Source organism: Eulemur rufifrons, chromosome 12, assembly GCF_041146395.1.
Source record: "Eulemur rufifrons isolate Redbay chromosome 12, OSU_ERuf_1, whole genome shotgun sequence".
In the NCBI taxonomy this organism is placed as follows: domain Eukaryota; kingdom Metazoa; phylum Chordata; class Mammalia; order Primates; family Lemuridae; genus Eulemur; species Eulemur rufifrons.
The window spans coordinates 4,966,654-4,992,203 of NC_090994.1; the positions used below are offsets into that span (position 1 = coordinate 4,966,654).

At 42.3% G+C, this 25,550-nt stretch overlaps 1 protein-coding gene across 2 annotated transcripts in view; it reads right to left on the reverse strand.

Annotated features, from left to right (window-relative positions):
- Window positions 1–247: 247 nt before the first annotated feature.
- Window positions 248–25,550, reverse strand: part of ELP3 (elongator acetyltransferase complex subunit 3) — a 66,896-nt gene continuing 41,593 nt past the window's right edge. For both annotated transcript variants that reach the window (XM_069485090.1, XM_069485091.1), the window contains 5 exons: window positions 22,279–22,369; window positions 20,537–20,602; window positions 18,648–18,875; window positions 17,660–17,741; window positions 248–1,454 (listed from right to left, as the gene is read on the reverse strand). In XM_069485090.1, coding sequence (XP_069341191.1) covers window positions 1,378–1,454; window positions 17,660–17,741; window positions 18,648–18,875; window positions 20,537–20,602; window positions 22,279–22,369 — 544 coding nt within the window. In that variant the 3' untranslated portion in view covers window positions 248–1,377. The remainder of the gene's footprint in view (window positions 1,455–17,659; window positions 17,742–18,647; window positions 18,876–20,536; window positions 20,603–22,278; window positions 22,370–25,550) is intronic.

Consider the following 25,550-nt stretch of genomic DNA (forward strand, 5'->3'; position numbering starts at 1 on the left):
AGCTGAACTCCCTAAACGACACTCGTGGAAAGCCGGGGCTCCCACAGCCGGCCCAGGAGAAAGCTGCTGCCATTTGCCTTGTGGCAGTTTAATGGGACGGCAAGCTGCACCCCGGGGGAAACGAGCGGTGCCACAGGCTGGAAACAGAAACATGCAAATGCACGGCAAATGTCCCCGCATTGACTGGGGGAGGAAAAAAAAACCCACATGACTCTTCGTTGTGTGTTAAAGACTTTTTATTTTCAGATCCTTTTAGAGGAATCGATTCCATTAAACAACCTTTATAAAATGCCACAGGAGCCAAGGGGCCCGAGGTTAAAGCTTGCCTTTCATTTGGGAAGTGATCCTCTCCGGGCCAAGTCACCAAACCAGATCACCTGGAAGTTCCAAAGAGGCAGATCTACCAGATGAGCCTTCGAAGAAGCCATTACTATTTGCCACTTTTTTGTTTTCACAAATGACTTGAACTCTTACTTTTCTCCACTTAATGCAAACCAAAACCCACACTAAAGAATTAAAATGCAGGGAATGGCTTTTGCGGAAGCGAATCTTGACTGGGGGCCACATTCGTCAGACGGTGCCTGCCCAGGGGTGAACAGAAAGCCAACGCCTCCTGGGCTCCTCGCTGTGGCTGCCCGCGCTGCTCTGCAGTTGGCAAGAGTGTGGGAAATACAGACAACAAGAAATGAGCAATACAGCCTCTTCGTCATGCGCGTCTTGGACGGCAGACTCCAGCTGGGAAAGGCTGGTAGCCGGGTGTCGTGAGGCCTGTACACACAGCCACCACCGCAATTCTGCCTCCCCGTCACACTGTTATTTCAAAACGTCAGCACTGTAACCAGGATTTCCACCAAAACAAAAGCTCATTTTCTTGTGTGCCAATGTGTATGTTGTTAAAGGCCAGAGATCAGAGTGTGACAATTCTCATATGCTCCAATCTGACTTATTGTTCCTAGAGTACATACATAACCTACTTCTAAGTTTGTTCCTCAAATGACAACCATAGTTTTATCTTATGAGTTATGGTGTCCCAAACAAGCTGATTAATTTTCTTTCGTCACTGTGTGAGTCAAAATGGGTCACCTGAGGGCCTCATGCAGAATTTAGAAATTGGATAAATGATTTAGGCCTCAAAAACAGAAGTGACTTTTTTGGGGACACACAGGAGAGGGCGGCTCAGGGGCCTGGTCAGCAGATGTCCAGCCCCAGCCTTGAAAGCAGTTTCCAGTTTCTACAGCGGAAGGATGAGGGTGAAGGCCCCTTGCCGGGGGACAGTGCTGTCCATTTGCTCTGCTGTCTCCGCTGAGCACTCAAGGAGTCCCGACCCCCCATCTTCTGCCCGGGAGGACGCTGCATCAACGTGGACTGGTGTGGCCATTACCTCAGCATCTTCACCATGTACGGGCCCTGCAACCTGTAGCCAATCTTTCTGTAATAATTCCTGGTGCCGACCCCTGCAGAGAAAACAAAGTAAAAAAAAAAAAAAAAGTGTCCAATCAGTGTGACTTCAGTAACCCTTAAAAGTCAGCAAGTGCTTCTGTCAACTGTATACCCTGCCCCCTCTCATTCACAGACCAAATTCTCTTCCACACAGAGTCTGTTTAGTAAGTTTGGAACATTTTTATTACTTTGCATTCAAGCTGCATGAAAATATAGAAACTGCTGCATAGAGAGAAACAAGTCTCTTTCCTCGGTGTCTGACACGCGTTCGTAGGCAGCAGCAAGCGTGCACGCTGTTTCAGAGCGCGCAGATTAATGACCCTGCTGGCACCACGGAGCCCACTCCAGGGGAGTGAGAAGAGGGGTTTGATGTGTGAGATGCCCAGGCTCCAAATGAGGCCAAGCGATGCCACGGTTTCCTGGAGTGTGAAAGAGACAGAGGTGGGGAAGGTGGCATCTCCACGCAGCCCCAGCAGAGAGGGGACGCGGAACTCACGCAGTCAGTGTCAGAAGTGCGGAGAGCATGGAAGGGTTAATAGGAAAACAGTTTTTTCCTCATAAGTTGGGGTCAGAGAAGTGGGTTTGCTGGAATGGCCCCAGCTCATGGAAACACGGAGTTTGCTGAGGAGAAAGTGTGGGTTTTCCACATCAAGCAATTCTCCAGCTCCCTGTGGACACCAGACACCAACCAGGTGTCCCATAAGTTAATTCAATTCTGACACTGACGACTCGGAGTTGGCGCAGACGCCACGGGGTAGGAGCTCGAGCCCACCAGGCTGCCCCGGGCTTCAGACGCCAATCGAAGTCGCAGGTCCCCAGGTGACCCGCAACTTCTGTCAGACTTAGTTACAAATTGGGGGATCCTACAACCCCCTCCTCAGGTTGGCTAATTAGCCACGATGGCTCACAGAACTCGGGGCAACATTTACGTAGTTTACCAGTTCATGAAAGGATGTGATAAAGGATACAAATGCCAGCCAGACTAAGAGGTGTCTAAGGGGGGGGTCCGGCAGGGCCCTGAGCACAGGAGCTTCTGTCTCCACTAAGATGGGGGGCACCGCCCTCCTGCACGTGGATGTGTCTGCCACGCCAGAAGCTCTCTGAACCCCGTCTTTTAGGGATTTTCACGGAGGCTTCATCATGTAGGCGGAACTCAATCTCCAGCCCCTCCCTCCCAGAGCACTGAAAGTTCTAAGCTTCTAGTCCTGGCTTGGTCTTCTGGTGACCGGACCCCACGGAGGAGCCACTGAGAGTTGCCTTATTAGAACACGAGATGCTCCTAGGAACCCCTGTAACTCGGGAAATTACAAGGGCTTTAGGAGCTCTGTGTCAGGATCCTGGAAGAGAGGCCAAATTACATTTCTGATTGTGGTAAAATATACATAACATAAAGTTTACCATTTTAACCATTTTTAAGCGTATAGTTCATTGTTATCAGTATATTCACATCGTGGTGCAGCCACCACCATCATCCGCCCACGGGATTTCATCGTGTAAGGCCTAGACTCCGCTCCCAGGAAACACGAACTTCCCACTCTTTCCTCCCAGTCCCTGGCAGCCATCCTTCTACTTTGTTTCTACGAATCTGACTACTCTAGGGACCTCGTATCGGTGGCATCACCCGGTGTCTGTCCTTTTGTGACTGGCTTATTTCACTTAGCACAACGTCTTCAAGGTTCATTCATGTTGGGCTGAATTTTGAGTTGAGTTTTCTGATACTTCTAATTGAAAATATAGTATCATAAAACATCATACCTGACAAGCAAGCTTGAGGACAGGAAGAGACAAACACAGGTCAAGTCACCATTTAAAGTCAGAATTCAGAGAGACATTTCTGACCACACCGCCCTCCTGCTTGGAATAGCTTACGGCGTAACCCGAGATAAAGCTCAAACTCCTCAGCCCGATACCCAACGTGTCTCCTGCCCAGACTCCTCAGCTTCAGTTCCTTCCACCACTGACCCAACTGCTTTACGGCCCAGGCCCAGCGTGGGGAGCCCACCGCGCTGGCTTCGCCACTGCCCTGGGCAGGGGTCCCTGCTGCACGTGCACTGCCACTCGTCCTCCACGCCCCACTGGGACGCCACCACCTGCTGGGGACTATTTCCCTACCACGATTCACAGCCTTCTCCCGCCACACTGGCTGTGCAGCGTAATGCGTCCCACTGTTTAGTGACCACACTGGGCTTTGTTTCCGTACGGGTCTGTCTCCCCTCCTAGAACAGAGCTCTTTAATGCTGACAGCCTCTCCCAGCAGGGCTTATTACAGTGTCAGGTATATAATCAAGGTGCAGTAAATGTTTGAGGATCTATTAGACTCTGATATGCTATTTTTCTGTAGTGTACATACAAAGAAATGTGCTCCTGGAGGACGTATTAAAAAACAATCCGCTCTACGTTAGGTGCCAGGAGTGGGGACGATTCGATTTGAGCGAGAGGAAGGGCAGGACTTCTTGACGCAGTCACCATTTCCCCATCTTGTTAGCTAAGGGACGTAGAGGCAGCTTCCTGATTTATACTATGATTTCTATCTAATAAAAACTGCCTCCAAATCGTTCAGAAATATTTCTGGCTTTTTATATTTCTCTTCCATGTTTACAAAACAGACACCATTTCGACAGACTTAAAAATACTTGTCCTGGAGATCGTCAAACATATGACAGTGGAGAGGACGGTGTACGGAACCTCCCTATGCCCGCCGCACGGCTTTAGTGATGACCGTCCACCCACCAGACTGCGAGTGCTTGAGCTTTCTACCGTGTGACGCTGCCAAACATCTCTCACGGTTCCTTTTTGTTCTGCTCAGCTCAGTTCCTGGACGCATGTTTAATTTTGTTCTTTCATATGTCCTGTGCCAAATAAAGACGACAGTCCAATTTTCAGATTGAGGACGTGCAGTTGTTGGCCAAAGTGCTTTACTTCCAAAAACATGCCACCGGCCTACCTCTACCTATCCACCACAAGTGGCCGCAGAGGGGAGACAGAAGCAGTTCCCTACACCTAACACGGAACTAGACAGCTCTGGGATGACAAAGTTCAACGACCAAGAGGACCCCAACGTCCCAGGCATGCTGCTTTACTGGGGTGCGTCTAAGCATTCCTCAATAACGATTCCAGCTGAGCCTCCAGGCTCCCTGGGCCTCTACTTTCCCTTTGTATAGAGGGTGTGCCCCAGAAACTATTCCCACCTTGGGCGGAGGCATTCTGGCCTCACCATGGGCCTCCGGAAGGAAAGAGCCACGCTGTTTGCTGTGCTCCTGCCCTTGTTTTCAACGGCACGCAGCAGCCCCACGTGGAAAGCTCCCTCCGGGCCTCTGAGCAGCTTTATGTACCCTGGGGAGGAGACTGACCTCCAGCCGCCTGGACACCAGCCTTTTCTCACCTAAACATCTGAACAAAAATACTCCCCATCTGTATTTCTTTGCACCTCTAGTTTCTTGAAAGAATGATTTCCTGTTTCTACAGCCTGCAGAAGAGGCTGGCGAGGGTATCAGCGCCTACACTCAGCCAGCTTAGAGGGGAGGACGCCATCACCCGGGCTGGGTGAAGGCCTCACTCTGCTCATCTCCTCTCCATGTTTGGCAGGGCTCCTAGACAGTCCTCCGTCATAGTAACTTTCCTTTTGTTAGCCAGCCAAAAAAAAGCAATTACTCTTCAGAGCTGACGTCAGCCAACCTCCTGGGCTGACGTGCGCAGGATGGCACGGCTGTCTCCCAGCCCTCAGCCCGACTGCTCCCGCTCCCGCAGCCCGTGCGAGCAGCTCCGCATCCGATCGCCTGCGGGGTCCTGCCAAATCCCCGGGCTGCAGGGAGTGAGCGGGAATTCAATCGCTCTGTGCAGCGGTCCTCAGGGTGCCCTGCTGCAGAGGTTAGCACAACACGGGAGGAGGGGGTCTAAACGCCAGCTTTGTTCTATCCTCCCTGGTACCTCATCCACAACCAGAATTTACCCACGTCCTCCGTAGGCAGGCAAATACTGTCACCTTCACCACTCTGCCAGCTACGATGATGATGATGATGATGATGATGATGAAATGAGATACGGTGAACAAGAATACCATGCAAAGTGCCTAGGCTGGGATTCTGAGACTGCGCTCTAGCGACTGGCCTCTGTGACGACCTCCCCACCCTCCACCTCTGCCCCAGGACATACACCTCTTTTGGGAGAACAAAATAAACTTTTTTTTTTTTTTTTGAGACAGAGTCTCACTTTGTTGCCCAGGCTAGAGTGAGTGCCGTGGCGTCAGCTTAGCTCACAGCAACCTCAGACTCCTCGGCTTAAGCGATCCTACTGCCTCAGCCTCCCGAGTAGCTGGGACTACAGGCATGCGCCACTATGCCCGGCTAATTTTTTCTATATAGATTTTTAGTTGTCCATATAATGTCTTTCTATTTTTAGTAGAGACGGGGTCTCGCTCAGGCTGGTCTCGAACTCCTGACCTTGAGCGATCCACCCGCCTCGGCCTCCCAGAGTGCTAGGATTACAGGCGTGAGCCACCGCGCCCGGCCTAAAATAAACTTTTTAATGTGTGCATAAGCTTTACTGTGTATATGAAAAATTACTAAAATGGTTTCATCTGTGTACTTCAGAGCAACTGCAGACCCAGGGAAAGCAGTTAGATTAAAGGCAGAGGACACTCTTGCTCCCGGAAGGGATGAGAGGAGCAGGGTCACTCAGCGTGTGGTGGGAAAGCCCTTTCCCAAGGAGGATCTCTGGTTTCCTGCTCCCAGGCTGGCTGCCCAACCTGGAGGGAGACCAGGGCCACAGCATCTCTGATTGTTCCTCGGAACCAAATGTCCTCAAGCCCAAGCCCCTCACACTGGGGAAGAACTCCTCTGCTTCTGATCCCACCTCCCTCGCCGACAGATGTGCACCACTCTGCTTAGGGCACATAGCTGCTTATTCCAAGTACTGAGGACAGGAAGGAAGTCACATAAAATGCACGTGCCAACTGCCTCGGCCACTGGCTACAAGAGCAGGTTCGTTACGCATGCTCAACGCTCTTTAATAAAAATGAGAAATAAAATCACAAAACCTCAGAAAGATTAACCAAAGATAAAAACGGAACAAGCTCAGATGTTTACTTAGGTTCTGCTCTGATTCTATTTTAGAGAGAAAATACTGGGGAGGGGATGGGCCCACGAGCAAACGCGGTGCCTAAATTGGCTGCTACACAGCCCTTTGTTCCTCCAAGTCACTACGGCCTTTCCCCCTAAGGGGAGAGATTCCACACCCAAGTCTCAGAACACCGAAAATAAGTACGCTTTTCCTTTAAAACAGAAAATAAACCAAGAACAGGAAATGAACCTAAATGCTACCTCGCTTGTGATTCTGACTAACTCCATCTCACAAAAAAGAAACAGCTTGACAGTTGAGTGACTATAAAGTATTTTACCCTTCAGAATGTGACTAAAAAGAAAAGAAGTATATAAAGTATAAAGCTAGAGGAAGAAGAGCTTCTTTGAGCATTCAAATGGACCAGGCATTGCATGCTAGAGAATCGCCATGCACCAGCTTATTTAAGACTTAACAAGATCTTTGAAATTACTCTCCTAGGAGAAATGTCTCAGAATGGGTCACAACTCAAGGTCACAGCGCTGGGAAGTAGAACTGTAATTCAGACCCAGCTGGCTTGGTCCTATGGCCCGAAGTATTTTTTTCTTTCTTCTTTTGGCCCCTAAGTATTTATAACGTGCCACGGGACCTGTGCTAAGGGCTTGCCCGGCCAGTCGCGCCTTCCCCAACTCCGGTTTTGGACAGGTCTGCACTGGCAAAGCACATCCCTTCGGTCACAGTGCAGAAGGGACCCTCGGCTTGTCTCGATCACCTCACCTCCTGTATCTGTGTCCATTTCTTCAATGTTCTTTGTTTGATAAATCACTACATGAAACTGAACCATGGTGACTTTCTTTCTATTTCAACAACAGGGCTCAGGAAGAAACAGGAGAATAAATCACAGGAAAGGGTCTGATGACACGGGCAGGTAATGAGAAACTCCGTGAACAGATAAGGCCCCAGCAGAGCAGTTCCCACTCGGGACTGTATTCTGACAGGCTCCACTTTGAAGACGGGGAGGGACTCCTGGGGTCAGGGTGACATCTAGATGACCCAGACAAACCATAAGCTTTGGTCCAGGACAACAACTGCTCTTAGATGCCTGCCAAAAGGAAACAGGTCCTCCTTGGAGGAAGCTAACATCATCTGGGCATTAAAGTATTCTTGAAAGCAAATTCTCATATAAAATGCTCAGGAAAGGAAAAAAAAATGATGAGGTACGCTTTGAGGCAAGACATGACAAGAAACAAAAGACTGCAGGGACGCCAACATTTGGCATAAATTGTAAAAGGGCTATGCTCACTATGTTCATGGAGATAGCAGCTGAATTTAAGGATGTCTAAAAGCAAATGGAAACTATAAAACATGACATTATAGAGTTGAAAAAGATACCAGAAATCAGAGAATTAAAATGTAAAATAAAGCCTGAGCATGGTGGCTCATGCCTATAATCCTAGCACTTTGGGAGGCCAAGGTGGGAGGACTGATTGAAGCCAGCAGTTGGAGACCAGCCTGAGCAACATAGCAAGACCCTGTCTGTACAAAAAAACATAAAACTCAGCCAGGTGTTGTGGCATGTGCTGGTAGTCCCAGATACTCAGGAGGCTGAGGCAGGAGGGCTGCTTAAGCCCAGGAGTTTGAGGTTGCATTGAACTATGGTGACTCCACTACTCTAGCTCAGACAACAGGGTGAGAGTCTATCTCAAAAAATAAATAAATAAATAAGTAAATAAGTAAAATAAGTGGGACTAAGCATCAGTGGATGGGCTAAGGACCTAGCAGTAGACTAGACACAGCCGAGCTAGTAAACTGCAAGCTTAAGTCAGAAGAAACTATCATATTAACCACCAAGCAGGGAGAAACAAAACAATGTGGGTGGGGAAGAGGATACGAAACACAGTAAATACAATAAATAGGTCTAAAATATGTTTAACTGGAGTCCCAGGAAGAGAGGTGGACAGAATGGGATACAGTCGATATATATGAGTTAGAGGCTGAAAAGTACTCAGAACCGATTTTTAAAAAAATCAATTCACTGATGAAAGAAGCCCAAGGAAGACCAAGCAGGGGAAATCCATACCTAGAAACATCATATAAAACCCGAGAAAAACAAAGACAGTCTGAAAAAACAAAGATGGTACTAAAAATATCCATAAAAGCAGCCTGAGGGCTATCCATCCTCAAAGTCAGACAGCTGATTTCCTGACTGCAACCTGCAACATAAAAAGTCAGAAAATAGTGGGAAGACAGATTCAAAATGCTGAAAGAAAATAACTGCAAACGTAGAATTCTATACCCAGTGAAAACTTCCTTTAAGGATGAAGAACAATAAAGGCATTTTCATACAATTAAAACTGGAATAATTTGCTACCAACAGATTATTGTTAAATAAATGAGTAATGATGAACAGTATCAAGAAATGCTTGCAAACTACCCAAACATCCATCAATAGTAAAACAGATAAACTGTGGGATATCATATGACAGAGTCCTATATGTCAATGAAAACGAATAAACTACTTCAGAGATGCAGCAAGGATTGGCAAAGTCGTAAATATACCAGTATGTTTAAATAAATATTGACTGAGTGATGTCTTACGGATTTGAGAAAAACTCTCTCTCTCTCTCTCTCTCTCTCACACACACACACACACACACACACACAAGAAAACAGGACATTCAAATGGCCAATAAACACATGAAAAGGTTAGTCAACTTCAGTCAATAGGGAATGAAAGTTAAAACCACAAAGAAACGCCACTACACACTCACCAGATCGGAACAATCTGAAACTCATACATACGTTCCTAGTGAGAGTGAAAATTGGTAGAAGCATTTTAGAAAATCACTTGGCAGAATCTTCTAGCTAAACATATGCACTCCCTTTGACCCAGTAATTCCACTCCCAGGTATATATTCCACAGAAATATGTGCCTATGTGTGCCAAAATACATACACAAGAATGTTCATAAGCCTAAACTAGAGACCACCCAATAAATATCCAACAAGAGTTAAGACCGATAAATTATGGGATATCTGCATAGTGGAAGTCTACGTATATCAGTGAAAATGAATGAACCATAGTGACACAAAATGTGACTCAATGTCACGATAATGTTGAACTAAAGTAGCCAGAACAACAAAAATGATAAAGCTAAACTATATAGTTAAGGGATGCATAATTAGGTAGTAAAATATAAAGAAAAATAAGGAAGAAAATACCAAAAGTCAGGATGCCGGGGGCGGGAAGAGGAAAGCAAGAGGGGAAGGATTGATTACGACTGGGAGGGTACCTCTTGGGTGCTGGTTATGTTCTTGATGTGAGTGGGGATTACAGCGTGCGATGGTCTGAATGTGTGTGTTCCCCCCAAATTCCTATGTTGAAACTTAATCCCCAACGCAATAGTATTAAGAGATAGGGCCTTTAGGAGGTGATTTAGGTCACGAGGCCTCCACAACTGTAAGAAATAAGTTTCTTTCGTTTATGAGTTACCCAGTCTAAGGTTATTTGTTACAGCAGCCGCAACAAACTAAGAGATATAGGCCTTGATTGAACAATTCATTGTTTAACATTTACTGAACTTTCCTATTTGTTACAGTTTACAGTAAACTTTTAAAATGAGAAAGAAAAGAAGGAAGATTACTTAATCTCAATTATGTGAATACTTGTTTAAATGGGGAACTGAATCATGAATCAATTCTTCATGTCCATGGAAAAACAAACAAGAGAACCTGGGTTGTGACTCCAACTGAACAAAGAAAGAACATGGAATTATTAATGTGATTTAATAAAGGAAGAAATAATGAAGGAAGTTTAGTTGATCAAGTTATTTACTCAGTATATACTAAGAGCCTGGAAATTGAAGAGTTTCATCTACTGGAATTCTTCAAGGAAAGAAAAACTCTGGCTTAATAATTTAGACATTTTCATGTCTGAAGCAGGAAAATGAATTAGCTATCTGGAGGGCATTCCTGTTCTTTGAAACTTACTTGTTAGGACACAAGGCTGCCCTTCATTGCCAGAAATGTGTTATTGAACTAAATTAAAATTGAGTCCACGTCACACTCTCGCAGCCAAACTTGAAAAGAGAGAAAATATGTTAAATCCTTTGAAACTTAAATCTAATTTTTTTGATTAGATACAAAAAACTGAGATGATGATTCATGACTGTTTAATAAAAAAAATCAGTGAAATAAAAACTAATTAAAGAAACTGTTTTAATTGCGTTTGGGTTCTATTAATTAACTATTTGAGTGCTTGATATATGCTTACCAGAGTTAATACAAGGAAATATATTCATTAGTTTCACTCATTTGTTATTGAAATGAGACTTTATTCTATCTCATTGATCTCCTGGTAGGGTGGCAATATTTTACTCCTCAACAATGCATACTGAAAGAAAGTTGGGGAAAGGTTTTTATTTTGAATGTTTGAAATCATGAATTAATGAACTCAACGACCCTCAATCTTTGAGAGAATTTTTTTCCTGTTAAAAAAAAAATCTTACAAAGCTTTAATAAGTAAAGATTATCTGCAGAATGTTAGCTCTTCAAAGTAGTTGGTTATTACAAGTCACTAATATAGTACATTAATATGTTATTCACCTTGGACATACAGAGAATACCTGAGTGGAGTCTGCTAACCAAGCAGTCTAAAGGTTCTTCTGTATGTTTTCAAAAAGCTATAGCAAGATAATAACAAAGTACGGAGCAAAGAATAAAAGCAGGTAACTGATAAGGCAGTATAGAGAATCTACACAGAAGCTACCACGGGTAACTTACAGTCTAGTCTACACAGCTGCAGGATGGCAACCCGTGTTCCTGGAGCAGCTGTAATTCCTTCCCCTTGACAGTGAGCTAGACTCATTTACTCGGTCCTGAGGTTAGGTTACAAAAAGACGATGACTTCCATCTCAAAGGGCTCCCTCTCTGACCACTCCCACTGGGGGGCAGCAAGCAGACCTCTGGAGAGGCTCATGTGGCTCAGCGAGGAACTGAAGCCTGCCAGGAACTGCACAGTGAACTTGGAAGTGAATCCTTCAGCTCCAATTGAGTCTTGAGATGATTATAGCCCTGGCTGACACCTTGACTGCAGCCTTGTGAGGCTCGGAGCCAGAGGCACCCAGCTAGTCACTCTCAGATTCCTGATCCACAGAAACTGTGAGATAATAAATGACTGTTGTTTCAGCCACTAAGTTTTGGGGTATTACTACACAGATAACTAACATAGATATTCTGGCATTACAAACTGGTACCTGATGAACCTACACATGAGTAAATGTCAAGTTGTGGAATAAAGATTCCGGAGAGGAGCTAGGCAGCAATGCCTCCACGGGCCAACTGCAACAGAGACACCAATCAGCAAACATCTAGCTAATTCATTATCTAGCAAAGTAGTATTCTATGTTATCAAGGCTAGTCTGATTAATAATGCTGTTGAAATTAGTAGAGTTCTTACAGCAGAGCAATACCGTATGTTGCATCTATTATCTTTAAAAAGATAATAATGATAAATTTCATTGGAACATGCACCAAAAAAAGAAACATGCATGATCCTTGTTAGAATATCAAAATGGAACAGAGGAATATATAGAATATAGAAAGTGTGCATTTAATTAGAGGACATTTAGGGGATAATGTATTAAAAAGATAAATTTCTGTAAAGGACTGAAGGAGAAAGTACAAAAGGGCAAACAATCTTTCCCCTTCCTTTCTGATAAGTCCTATATTAACACACGCACACGTGCCACAAACTGGTTTGCATTTGGCAGGCTTCCTGTGCCCATTAGCAAATAGATATGACATAAGGAAGAAAGCTTTTCTAGGCATTTTGGTAAGGATTAGGAGTCCATTATCAGACCTAGTTACAAATGTACCCTTTCAATTAGATTATAATGCAAAGAATAAAACAACCTTCACCTGAAAACCAGGGTGATGTGTAGTAGCCTGGAATACAGGTGAGTTTCTGGGGTCCAGTAAGTAAATCTCAGCCATTTGTAGTTTAATGAAACAAAAGAAGTACTATTTTCTGCCCACCTATGATTTTATTAATCAGTGGTTCTGGGGTACAAGACCATTAATTTCAGTCCCAGGAAGTCATATCGATGATATAAGTAATAGACACACGAATTTTTTGACCAGTAGGGACAATAGATACAGCTCTGAGCATCATGATTAAGAATGATCTCATCTTTATAGTGACTTGTTTAACTACCCTATATTTAAATTCTTCCTCCCTTCCTTCTTCTTTGGCTTTTTAATAGATTTAAATAAAATGGCTATCAGTCCCTGACTTCAGTGATTTCTGTCATTAACCATTCAGAAATTTTCCTCATTTCTCACCATCATTGTGTGATCTATCAGCCTTGTACAAGCCTTGGCCAATGGCCATATTAATTTTCTGCTTGAAAGAACACAAATAGAATACTGCTTATGACGAAGGTAGTCAGGGGAGCTTGGGGAATAGTTGTTCGTCTTGCTGCATAGTAATTAGCTTGGCAAACTGAAACAGTAACATGATTGGATCTGATACTTAGCCAAAATTGCCAAAAGAAAAAAATTCATTCTGTTGGGGGTGTTAAATGGCTTTTTAAATAGTAGCTATCAACAGTTATATTTGCCCTTTGGAAATGGTACGGGCAGCATGACATCAGAGATCTCCAGTTTCCATGGTGATTATTAGTGATGGCATTGCAAATGTTGTGGTTAGCCTCTCCGGTATAATTCCTTGCACTTTACATCAGAAGAGAGGGAAAAGAAAAACTCCATCATCTTAACATTTTTAAAGGAAAGAATGCTGACCATCTAAGCAGAGAAACATCATAGTTTTTAAATAAAATTTGTTAACTTTAAACAGATGGGTGTTGATAGAAGCTATCTGGGTAAATTGGTAAAAGGTACTAAAGCACCTGGACTTAATAGGGACTGATGAATTGCTTAGATATTTAGCAGGAATTAGCTGTTATTGTCTGCCTCCATGTTATTTTATAAACCGGTTCTTCTTATAATAATAATCTATGCATTTTTATATGCAGAAAAAGAATGTTTTCTTACTCTGAAGCAATTAATCTGGAGTTGAGAAATAATCTGGAATCTAAGTAGGGAGAAAACTCATCTTCCTCTGTAGTGAAGCACAGTAAACGAGGTGCAGACTGAGTCGGCCGCCCAGCCCAAGATTAACACTCTGGGAGGGCGGAGCCACACCTCCGCCTTCTTTCTGCTCCCTCAATGCACAGTAATTTTGACGTTGATGAGGCTAAACATTCCATTTTTGCTTTAATTTTCACATGTAGAGTTGATGATTAACTTTAAAACAGTTTATTAAGACAATTATATGTACCTTGAAAAAAATAGAATGAATAAACTTAAAAGCCTCTCTTTTAAGAAAGTGTTTCATTTGACTTTGATAAAGAAGAAAGTAGTCTTTAAAAAAAAATCAGCTATAAAATAGTGTATACCTGTAAACAAAGTATATTGAGGTAACAGATAAAAAACTGTTTATTCATAAGGAAAAGAAGGATAATGATTCAAATCAGATCTGCTATGTAGTTAATAATATTGTCTAGAGGCAGAATCAAAGATTACAAATCCAAGTTACAGAAAAAAATCTGGCAAGATAAAGGGAAGTCATAATGAATCAGAATGTAATTTTGAAAATTCTACATAAATGCATTACTCTTCCAGTAGGAGTAACCAAGATGATAAATGATTCTGTCTCTCCCTTACTCAAGCTACTAGTGATGCCAGGACAGAATATCTAGGCCCACCACTGTGTACGACTTATACAAAAGCCTACAGACCCAGAACAAGGATGGATTTGCAAGAAAGGTCAGAAAAAAATGGAGGATGCTTAGGTCACAAAGGATCACCAGTTGTGACTGAAGTTAATATGCGTTCACAAATCATGGATAAAATTAACTACCTATGGGAAACTTTATCATCATTTTCATCACCAAACACCCTACAAAGAGACTGAGATCATTAATGATGAAATTAAAGGGTCTCCTAATATGGCACCAGAAAACGATCTACCTAAAATGTAATCAGTAAAACATAATTGGTTGTGTTGAGAACTAAAGAAGTTAAGATACTAAGGGGCAGAATTCTAGAGTCAGAACTGTAAAAGATAACCTAAACCACTTGTTTTTTAATAAGGAAATAAAGGCCCACGGAGATCAAGTAAGATCATCCTGTCACAAGGGGAGCTACTAGTGGCAAAGCAGGAATGGAATCCTGGTCACCTGCACGCCCCTCCACCCCCATTGTCAATGTCTCTTCTCATCTCATTTAATGAAGCATTCATTGTTAACGAAATGCAGCCCACGAACACCAGCACTATCATAAGGAGATTTTCATTCTAAGGGTCAACTTATGGAAAATAACTGTTTAACTTTTTATAAAAACCAATTAAAACACATGCACACATATCATTGTATTCAAGTCAGAAAGACCAAAGGCAAAAGGAACAAACATGGAAGGGGAAAAAAACAACATTGAAAAAAATAATAATAAACACTTGACATCTGCCCTCCTTGAAGTTCTGAATAATGGACGTCTAAGGTGCCTGATTCTAAAACTTTAAATACAACAATAATGTATTACTAAATTGGAGAAATAATGCATTGCCTATAGAGCAAATGTTCTTAGTCTTTTCATTTGAAGGGTGACCAGAGCTTGAGTCAAAGTTAAGGCCCATGTGGTTTCCCCTACAGAAAGCAACGGTGGGGCTACGAGGCCAGAGTGACAGGAAGTAACACCAGGTCCTTCCTCCCGAAGAACTCATTTCCGTCTGTTTCAAGAAGGCACTCTAGGGTTGTTTCTGTAGAAACCCACTAGCCAAAAGCACCCCCTGGCTGGAACTGTAGTAGAGCTATTGCACCGCCTGACGGGGGAAAGATTCTTCCCTGTTACTCTGAGCAAGTCTCTTGTTGTTTGAAAAATTCCACATGCAGATGGTCTGAAATTGAGCTATTATTTAAATTATGATAAAGAGCTAGAAAGGTAGACAGGACAGGAAGAGCGCAGATGCTGATTTCCACTTAGAAAGACACCCGGCTCATAAAAAGCAGAAACTGAGGCTCTCCTGAGCAATTGGATGTGACCTCTGGGCCCTCTCTGCAGGCAACGTGTCTAGAAAGAGGTAGGTGTCACGAAGGCAAATGGAATAATGTAAAGCAGGGATAGAATACGGATGCTCTTCAGTTTTAAAGTTGATTAGGTTCCTGCAGACACCAGAAAATGATGTGCATGCGCATCAGACTTGGGGAGTGCAGCACTACCGGGGTCACCGCGCGTTATCATTACTCAATGATCCGGAAGAGAATATACTTGGAGGAGAATACTAAAGCCTTGCCACCCAAAGTGTGGTCTGAAGACAATCAGCATAGGTATCCCCGGGGAACTGGCTAGCATGTAGGCTCTGAGGCCCCACTCAGACCTAATGAGTCAGAATCTGCATTTTAACAAGATTTCCAGGTGATTCACGAGCACATTAAACTTTCAGCAGTACTTCACTGGAAACCCTGACAGTGCTCTGGCCAAAGGGACTGTGGAAATTTCGTGTATTATCAACCTGACACAGCGTATCACTCCAAGTCAGTCTGGCCCTTTCCTGGTACTTCTGCTCAACCACAGGTTAAACAGTGGAGAGGCAAACATTTTGTTACTTCAGGTATCAGTGCCTATCAGCTGAGCCCCATGTAGTTACCTTTTCCTTGTGGGATTAAAGATAACAGAGAAAAATACATAAAGCTAGACGTGTTAAAAAAGGCTTAATTAATCTGCCTGGATAATGCCAAAAACCTGAACCAGACTAAATGATTACGTGAGCTTGGGTCGTTACGTTTTCATAATTATAATCTTTAAAACCTGAGCATGGGTATTGTTTTATTGATCAGCAACAACTTATTGTTTTTTTTTTTTAAATTCAACTTTCATTTTCAGAAAGATTATCTTCTCAGAAGGGGTGCTTTACTTTCAGGAATGCAGTAGTCTAGTGGAAAAACAAAATGCTGGAGGAAACATACCCTACATTTTGATCATGGCTTTCGCCCTGTTGGCTTCCCACTGGGCATAGCAATTTTTGTAAGGACACACTACCGCAGAGTAGAAGTGAAAGGGTACATCGCTCATTTCTGGTCCCACCGACGCACACGACACCACGGTTTCCTTTTCATGCCCACTTACGTGACGTCCTAGACAGGGAATGGGGAAGCTCCTGGTGGGGCTCAGAACACACTCAGAACCCAGCCTCGGCTATTGGAGATTTTAGGGTGAAGGAATCTGAGAAAACAGCGGGTCGAGGAAAGACTCCATGACACTCCCCCACCCTTCTCCCCTGATGCAGGTCAGAGGACGCTCAGGTGAGACCTGAGGGAAAGGAACACCCTTATCTCTGAAGCCGGAATGTGAACGAACAGGCCCCGCCCAGTTCCCCTGGCATTACTCTTGCTCACGCTCCCCCGAACCGTCATATTCACGTTCTCCTGTGACTGCATTATGCATCGAAGCTGGTATAAAAATGCCCAGGTCTGACCATTTCCTTTGCGTCTTCATTTCCTTATAAAGGCTCTCTAGTCCCAAAAGACTCACATTAAACACATTTGTGTGCTTTCCCCTGTTAATCTGTCTTTGTCGGTTCAATTTTCAGACCCAGCCAGGGACCCTAAGAGGGCTGGGGAAAACTTGTTCCTTCACTACACTCCCAAGGAGGGGAGAGCTGCTCCCCAGGACCGAAGTCACTCAGAACAAAACTGAAGGAGCAGGAACTCTGTCTTTGAAAGCTGTTCTGGCAACTGAAGTTCTGTTTTGATTTTCTAAACAATAGTGATAATCTCCACATTGGTTTACATTTTTCTGGGATCTATCTCGTCAAATTCCACTTTCCCAGACAGAGTAACTGGCACAAAGCACAGAGAGGAGCTGACGTGCTGACCAGCGTCACAGACAGCGACAAGAGGGGTATGGGTCACTGTCTTGCCCCCTCAGACAGACAGCTCAGAAAGCTCTAGTCGACCAGACTGCTTTCATAATTTTCTTTTTGTTTGAGCACAAATCCTTCATTAGCCAGCTCAGCCCAATTCTGAACATAATAATCATAAATAGGGGTAAGCGAGTACCAAGTTCAAACTGTGAATAAATCATGAACTTGGCCCTCCCCCAGTTACCTGATATAACAGCTATTTTCCCAGATCCGTGTTCGTCTCTGGCTATTCTTTCTGCCTCCTCCATCAGCAGCATGCCAAATCCCTGCCGGAGGGGGGCGGGAATAAGAGGGAAGGAAGTCCATTAAGAGGGGGCCATAAAACAAGAAGGCTATAATTTAGTAGCTGCTCAAATCTGTTAAAATAAGAATGACAAAAGCCCGTTTATGGGATAATGAAAAAGAAACCATTCAATTATACCAAAAGTACACTGCAGCAGACAATTAAAAAAGGTATAACTTTCCAAAAAGAGCCACAAACAGGCATTCTGTGGATGATGTAATCTAGTCACAGCAAGGGAGGAAGTCCTTCTCAACTTCTGTCTCTTTTTAGATAAATTCTGGGCAATCTCCAGGTGATGGAGGTCTGCGGCAGTAAACATTTATTTATCACCCCTCCACTTTCTAGAAGGGTTTAGAAACCAGGCAAGATTCTTAAATCATCAATTTGGGGACTAACACTATATCCACCATTAGTGGTTTTAGCACTTTTTCCTGAAATTTTAAAAAGTAACTTATTAATTTAGGTTGTTTAGGGATTAGGTTTCCACTATATATAATACAGCTTATATTTATAAAGTGTTCTAATATTTCATAAGTGCTTTTGTATCATCATCTAATTTGATTTCATAATAGGTTGGCTCATATGAAATTGTCAGTATTAGATAATTTCTGACTTTCAAAAATAGCAATTCCATATGGTTCAATCTGATATATTCCACGTGACTGAATCTTGGTTTATCCCTTCTGCTTTCCCCCTCATACCCCAAAGGGTGCAATTTGGAGGGCAAACATCTCTGGACAACTGAAACACTGGCTCCTCTGGTTCTACGCTTCTCTTTCCCCCTCCTTCCTCCTCTGTCTCTGCCTCCCCTCCTCACTCCATCCTTTTCTCTTTTCCTACTTGGGCAATTTCTCAGTTGTAAGTCAAACAGGAATGGAACATAGGATACCTGGTGCTGAAATTTAGTAGGATCCCGACTGCTCACAGGGACCACGGTTCCGTACACGTGCAGCTCGCGGACTATGGAGACCCCTCCGCCCAGTTCGAAACGGAAGGTTTCCTCTGAACACTTTCGTAATCGCAGGAGGCCGATCAGAATGTCTTGATCTGGGTCTTCATATGACAAGAACGTTTCCCAGCCACCATTTGCAACGTAATCTCGCCTTACCAGTTCAACCTGTTTAATAAAAAGCCACAGAAAGTATTTTTCAAAATTAAAGAACCAAGTTCACTTTTGTAATTGTATGTATCTATTTAGGCTAATATCCACAGTTAGGGATAAAGAACGGATAATCACTGGCTGGGTTTCTATTTACTTGTCTATTCTCAAGTAGCACCAAGATTAAATAAAGGTCATGCCTTGTTCATAGACTATTATAAAAGGAAAACAATTATGTAATTCCACAAATATTTGAACTTCATTAACCTTGAGATTCTTACAGAGATCCAGCTCAGTAAATACTTCCATGTATTTAAATCTTTGACTCTCCATGAATAGTTTCTTTTTTTTTTCTTTTTTTTTTTTAAAGATGAGCCATGAACAGGGATCTATGAAGAGTTTCTAATGTAAAATCACAAATTATGTCATATATGTAGCCCTTTGAGTCACCTTGTCGCCTCCAAACTGTCAGGTGCTCAGTGGTTTCATTTTCTAGTCTTTATCTCCTCCACTGAAACCTGCCTTTGGGGAGAAACTGTGATACTGGTCTCTTACTCTTTGATGGAATTCTAAGAAAGTATGGCATCCCACAGGACACTTAAAATAGCATTAATAATTATGGGATAAAAATGTTAAAGAAAATTCAGTCACTGGAGAGTAGCTTCTGGGGAAAGCTCTTGTGGCAGCAGTCTACACAGGCTTTTGATTCTTCCACTCAATGCACAAATGCCCTTGTGCTTTGCCTAAATACCAGCACTATGTAACAGTATGCATATACAGAGAAATCTACGCCTGTGGACATGGTCACACCCAGACATATTCCACAAATGGGCAGTTGGTACCCAGATGAGGTGAACAATTCAGACAGACACTTATATTCCTGCTCAGCTTAATGCTTCCTAAATAACTGGACTCTATATGAAATTGGCAAAATGTGTTAGGTCTAATTTTTCCCTCAAAAGGTCCTAAATGTGAAAAATGTCAATCAAACAATGATGCTGAGAACAGAAACATCAATACAGAAATCATCTATTCCAGCCTTTCTCAAATGGGGTTCCACAAGAGTCAGACCCCACAGATTTGGCAAATAGCTAGATATTATCCCTGTATAAGGGAGAAGTTAATTCATTACATACAATGAATGCCTAAAACATTATACTTAATTTTTGTGGAACCCCTGTCGATAAAGACCAATCGATTCATTTGATTATCATGATGGGCATTAGTTTAACAGTTACACACAGAAAGATAAACAGATCATACTATGTTCTATCTGAAGGTAGCCACCAGTCCCAAGTGACTATTTATATGTGAATTAATTATAATTAAATAAAATTAAAAATTTAGCTTCTCATTTGTATAAGCCACATTTCAAGTGCTCAATAGTCACCACCACATTGGATGGCTCAGACCAGAGAACATTTCCAACACTGCAGAAATTTGCATTGGACAGTGCTATCTAGAACGAGGTTCAGACTTGGTTCTCCTAACCAGGCTCTCCTAGAATTCAGCTACCCTCATAGCTGGCTGTCCTGGCTGGACATCTGCATCTAATTCTCAACTACCCTCTGCTCTTAGTTATTCATGTCTAGGGCTCGGTCCCATCAGTAAGAAGGTGCGGGTCCAGGCTTGGCAAGGATCTAAGGACAGAACCCAACCTCTAAAATGAAGACACTAACCTGGTATGGCCGCACTTTGTGATGAATTTCTTGGATTCCAACCTCTCTGGTTCTCACATCTCGACACTGCCAAAAAATAGGGGGTAGGGGGAGGCGAATATAAAATTGGTAATTTATTCAATTTTTATTTAAATCCCTCTGTCAAACCCTGGGTTCAAAATTAAGTTTGGACAAAATTTACATTGAAATAAAAGAATAGAATTTAAAAATTAAACCATCTTTAACAAATTTGAGAACAGGGAAAGCAGAATGGAAATGTACAAAGCAGTACAGTATTGCTTTTTTTTTTTTTTTTGAGACAGAGTCTCACTTTGTTGCCCAGGCTAGAGTGAGTGCCGTGGCATCAGCCTAGCTCACAGCAACCTCAAACTCCTGGGCTCAAGCGATCCTCCTGCCTCAGCCTCCCGAGTAGCTGGGACTACAGGCATGCGCCACCATGCCCGGCTAATTTTTTTATATATATATATATATATATATATATATATTTTTTTTTAGTTGTCCATATAATTTCTTTCTATTTTTAGTAGAGACGGGGTCTCGCTCTTGCTCAGGCTGGTCTCGAACTCCTGACCTTGAGCGATCCACCCGCCTCGGCCTCCCAGAGTGCTAGGATTACAGGCGTGAGCCACCGCGCCCGGCCAGTATTGCTTTTAAAATAAATTTAGAATTCAAAAGAAACCAATATTTAATATCATCTTAGGGGAAAAGAACAGTAAGTCATAAAATTAAAAAATACTTTTGCTCAATGGATATAACCAAAACTTAGGTATACAGAAGAGAAAAAAGCAAATTCCTACACGTTTAAAACCTTCACCATTTTGTCAGTTAACATTCTTGGCATCATCGTATTTGTATCATTTTTAGAAATGTCAAAAAAGATGCATGTTGAAGACGGCTGGTTGCTTTTTTTTTTTTTTTTTCCCCTTTTCTTTTTTTGCAGAGAAGGGCAGTGTGGGAGACAGGCTGGGAGGGAGAAACAAAGGTAAGCAGAAAGAAGGAAGGAAGGAAGCTAGAGCTATACATTCCACGATCTGAACCACAATCACAAATGGCTCTTTGAACACCCCCAGGAGGCATAAAACTGCCCAGAGACAATGACAGTGCACAGCCCAGGCACCTGTGAGAGCCTTCTATTCCACAACCCAGTGTGCCTGCTACCTAACCTGACATTTCAAATGACAAAATCCTTATTCAATTATATGTCATATGGTATAATTTTCCCTATAGAACAAACCATAAACTTATTTTTTCAGAATTCTAACATTTTTCTTCTAGTGAGAAAAGATCACGCTAGGCAATCTGATGATGTCATGTAAGCAATTCTACTAATAGTATATTTAGGAAGGACTGCTATATATATAGCATTCAATGACGAAAGATAAGAGCTCATTATTCAGTTCTATAAAAATAAAGCTATTTCCATGCCCTAAGAACTAGCCCAAGATAATGCTTTCCTGATGCAGAGTCCATGAATTCTAGTAAACAAAAATTGTATAGCGGACAAGGATCATAAATCTCTGTAATTATTAATCCATTACATGTAGCTATTGTCCTTTAGCTATAGTAGTTCTATAAAGTAGCTAGCATGGGAATGTATAATACTATAGTTAAACATTCTTAATGAACACTTATATGCTGCTGCCTTTTCTATTTTTTGGGATGCTTTTTAAAAGGCAGAGATTGGTGTGTGCTTGTTTTCAGGAGCTTCAACATCTAAGGTTGCCAGCTGTATGCAGTCTTACCTGTATCCCAAGGTCCTTCATTCTTGCTAGAGCCAGCTCTCTCAGATTCCCATGTTCTACTCCTGAGCTGACTAAGGGCATTGGAATATCTCTGCAGGAGAAAAACATCAGCTATTGCAAAATAGAAATCATTCCCTATAGCAGGAAGGCAGGAATATTTTAAAAAAAAAAAAAAAAAAAAAGAAAGAAAGAAAAACAAAAACAAAAAAGCAAAAAACACTTTGAAGCAGACCAGGAAAGCAGAGGCTGAACATCCCAACCAGGAAGCAAGGTTCAGAGCCTCCCCACACCTCAGTTTTCCCATCGATGAAATTATGATTTTCATCAACCTCTCAAGGGTTTTTGTGAGAGATACCTGATGGGAATCACTTTATGTAAGATTGCAAAGGGCACAACAAATGCCAAAACGCCCAATAATCATTAGTAAGGATTTTTGGCTGAAGAGACAGTTGCACTAAATAAAACAAGAAATAAATGGTTTTTCACAAAATTTGTTTAACGACGTAGCTTACAGACACTTTCCCATACGGTTGCTGAACGACAAGTAACCAGGAAGCTCAAAAGCCTGGCGTAGGCAACAACTGTTCTCAAAGAATAGATCTTTTTTCCTCATTTCCTAAAAATCTAAATTAAAAATGACTCTACATTAGAAGAATAACAGCTTGCCTAAAGATTAGAAGAAATAAAATTTATTTCCTGGCATCAAAGAGATGTCAATCAAAAGTTGAAGTTATGAGTTCCATTTTAGTAGCCCCAACACCCTCATCTAGACAAAAATCCGTATCTAAAGATAAAACAGCTGAAAAAAAAAATCTGAAGTTAAGAATATACTCAGCACATCTGCTTCCCATTCAAAGATAAGTCTCTAATTTGTTTTGTCTCACATTTGGTTGAGCAGAAGAGAGATGTGAAGAATATGCCAATTATCTTTTCTTCTCATTCTGCTTTGGAATCAACTTGAGTCTTTCCTTCTCTTTTCACTCATCCTTTCAAATGTTAAATGCAATTAGCTAATTCATCCACTTGATTCTAATGAGATATTCCTCCCGCAAAAGTATCAAAAGCCAATCAATTAGTATTAAGAGCTATATACAATAAGTCTATTAGGCTCTAGAAGCAAGCACAGTTTCCATTAAAACACTAACTCTAAGATAAGTCCAAGCTCTAGGGACTAGGTTCAGGCCATGAGTTCTTGGCAGAAATACGACCGAATGACGCTGTGGTCCTCACAGTGAGTCACACCAGGAGCTGCGCTTCGCAGGCCTGTTCCACCACTGGGCATGCTCTGGTCAAGTCTGTGTCTGCCAGGGGTCTCCACTGTAGTCACTGTTTCCCCTTTTGCATTTGAGTAACACTTCATGGGGAGAAGTGTCAATATCACACCAATATCCTGTGCTCCTCATCAAACCTCCAACTACCAGTCTTGCATCCACTGATGACTCCTGTCTGTGTCACCTTCCTTATAATGATCACCAAATGGTAATTATCTACATCTGTCATTCCTTCTATATTTACTAGTTGACCTTGTATTGTAAAGAAGACCTTTCCTTTCTTTCCTACTCATTGATGCATTTATTTATAGCAGTATAGACTCAATGGATTCCTATTTTATTCAAAGAGTTGTAATCCAACAGTAACATTATTTGTTGTTTTGGCCAGTGGACGTGCATTCAGACTGGCTGCTGGGTCCTTTTGACATGTCCCCATCATTTTGACTATTTCGCTACTCTCTAGAACAAGATGTTTCTATATATGTTTGCTGCTCCAGCCCTGGAAACAGTCTTTTTTCCAAGCTCTGATTCCTTTTAGTGGAAAATGGTATTTAGAGGCAAAGATCTAGGCACTCACTGTGCTCATTGCTGCTGGGATGTCACTGCCTTTAGACCCTGTCAGTATACACTACTAAGAAATATATGTATGTATATACGTGTATGTGTGTATATATATATGTGCACCCACATAAACATACATATATAACCATTTCTACATATAAATTTAAAAAACCCACAAGTTTATACTGATAATTCCAATACTAACATGGTGTTCTTTTCAGCTTTCACCTTTCAAATATTTGTAAATCCCTTTCAGACAGCGGGAAAGCTGGCTCTCATATCCTTAGCACATTTACTCATTGGCTAAATCAAATAACTTCTTTGCTCAAGGTAACCAATCTCCCAGCAACTCGAGCTGCCACCCCTGCACTCCCACCCTCACCTCTCCATCTCGGCAGGTGCCGGCCGTGCTTCCGTGGCGCTGCCTCCACAGGCAATGGGAAGGGAAGGCAAGATGGTCTCTACAAATATTTTAAATATCAAACTGGTACTTTTAAAAGCCACTAAAAATTTCAACAGAAGTAAACTCTGTAAGAAAGGCTTTATCATACAGTGTTGGTGAGCAGAACTGTATGATAGAAAGAATTACCAGCAGGCGGCTACATAACTTGGGGGGCCCAGTACAAAATAAGAACATGAGACCCTCTGGTAAAAAAATTATTCATAACTTCAGGATGGTGACAGTAGAGTATTAGGCCAAGTGCAAGGCCCTATGAGACCGCGCAGGTCGCATGTCCTTGCAGCTGGCCCTGATTACCAGAGAGGACCGATCAGTGAGGACCTGGTAACACAGGGATTTACAATGGTGCTGACGGTTCACATAAATGTTCTTAAATTTATGTCTGCCACTACAAAAATGTAACGTGGCTTTAACGGTCTTTGGTAGTGACATGCCCGGAGTATACCAGATGCAAGTTTTTCCTCTAAGGAATAGAAATGTGGTAATTGCCACTTTCAGTGATAAAGTCTTTTTCACTGAAAATGAGGGGAGGTAATTCTATATACACTGAGCATCTCAATGGGCAAAGTACTGCAGTAGGCGATCTGGAATACATAAATAGGGACTGTCACTATCTTGCGGGAGTTCGAAACCTAGATGAGATTACTGACCATGTGAGCTTGTCACATCCGTCTAGGTAGGAGTTAAAATTATTTTTAGGTTTCTCAATTTGATTCTATCTAGTTTCACTTTCTTGGCTTGAAGAGATTACACGCAAGAATATTCATTTTTCTACTTCAACAGGTAACATTTCAAGCTTAGAGGCGCTGATATTTGCAATTTGCTCATCAAAATCCTTTCAAGTGATGTCTAGACTTTTGATCTGAATTTTCTCAAGCTTCAGAGAAATGTTTTGGTTGCAAATTGGTGTTTCTATTCCAACGTTTCACTGTGATTTAAATATCACATCGAGGCAGACAGCTGTCAAATAGCCTGTGGGC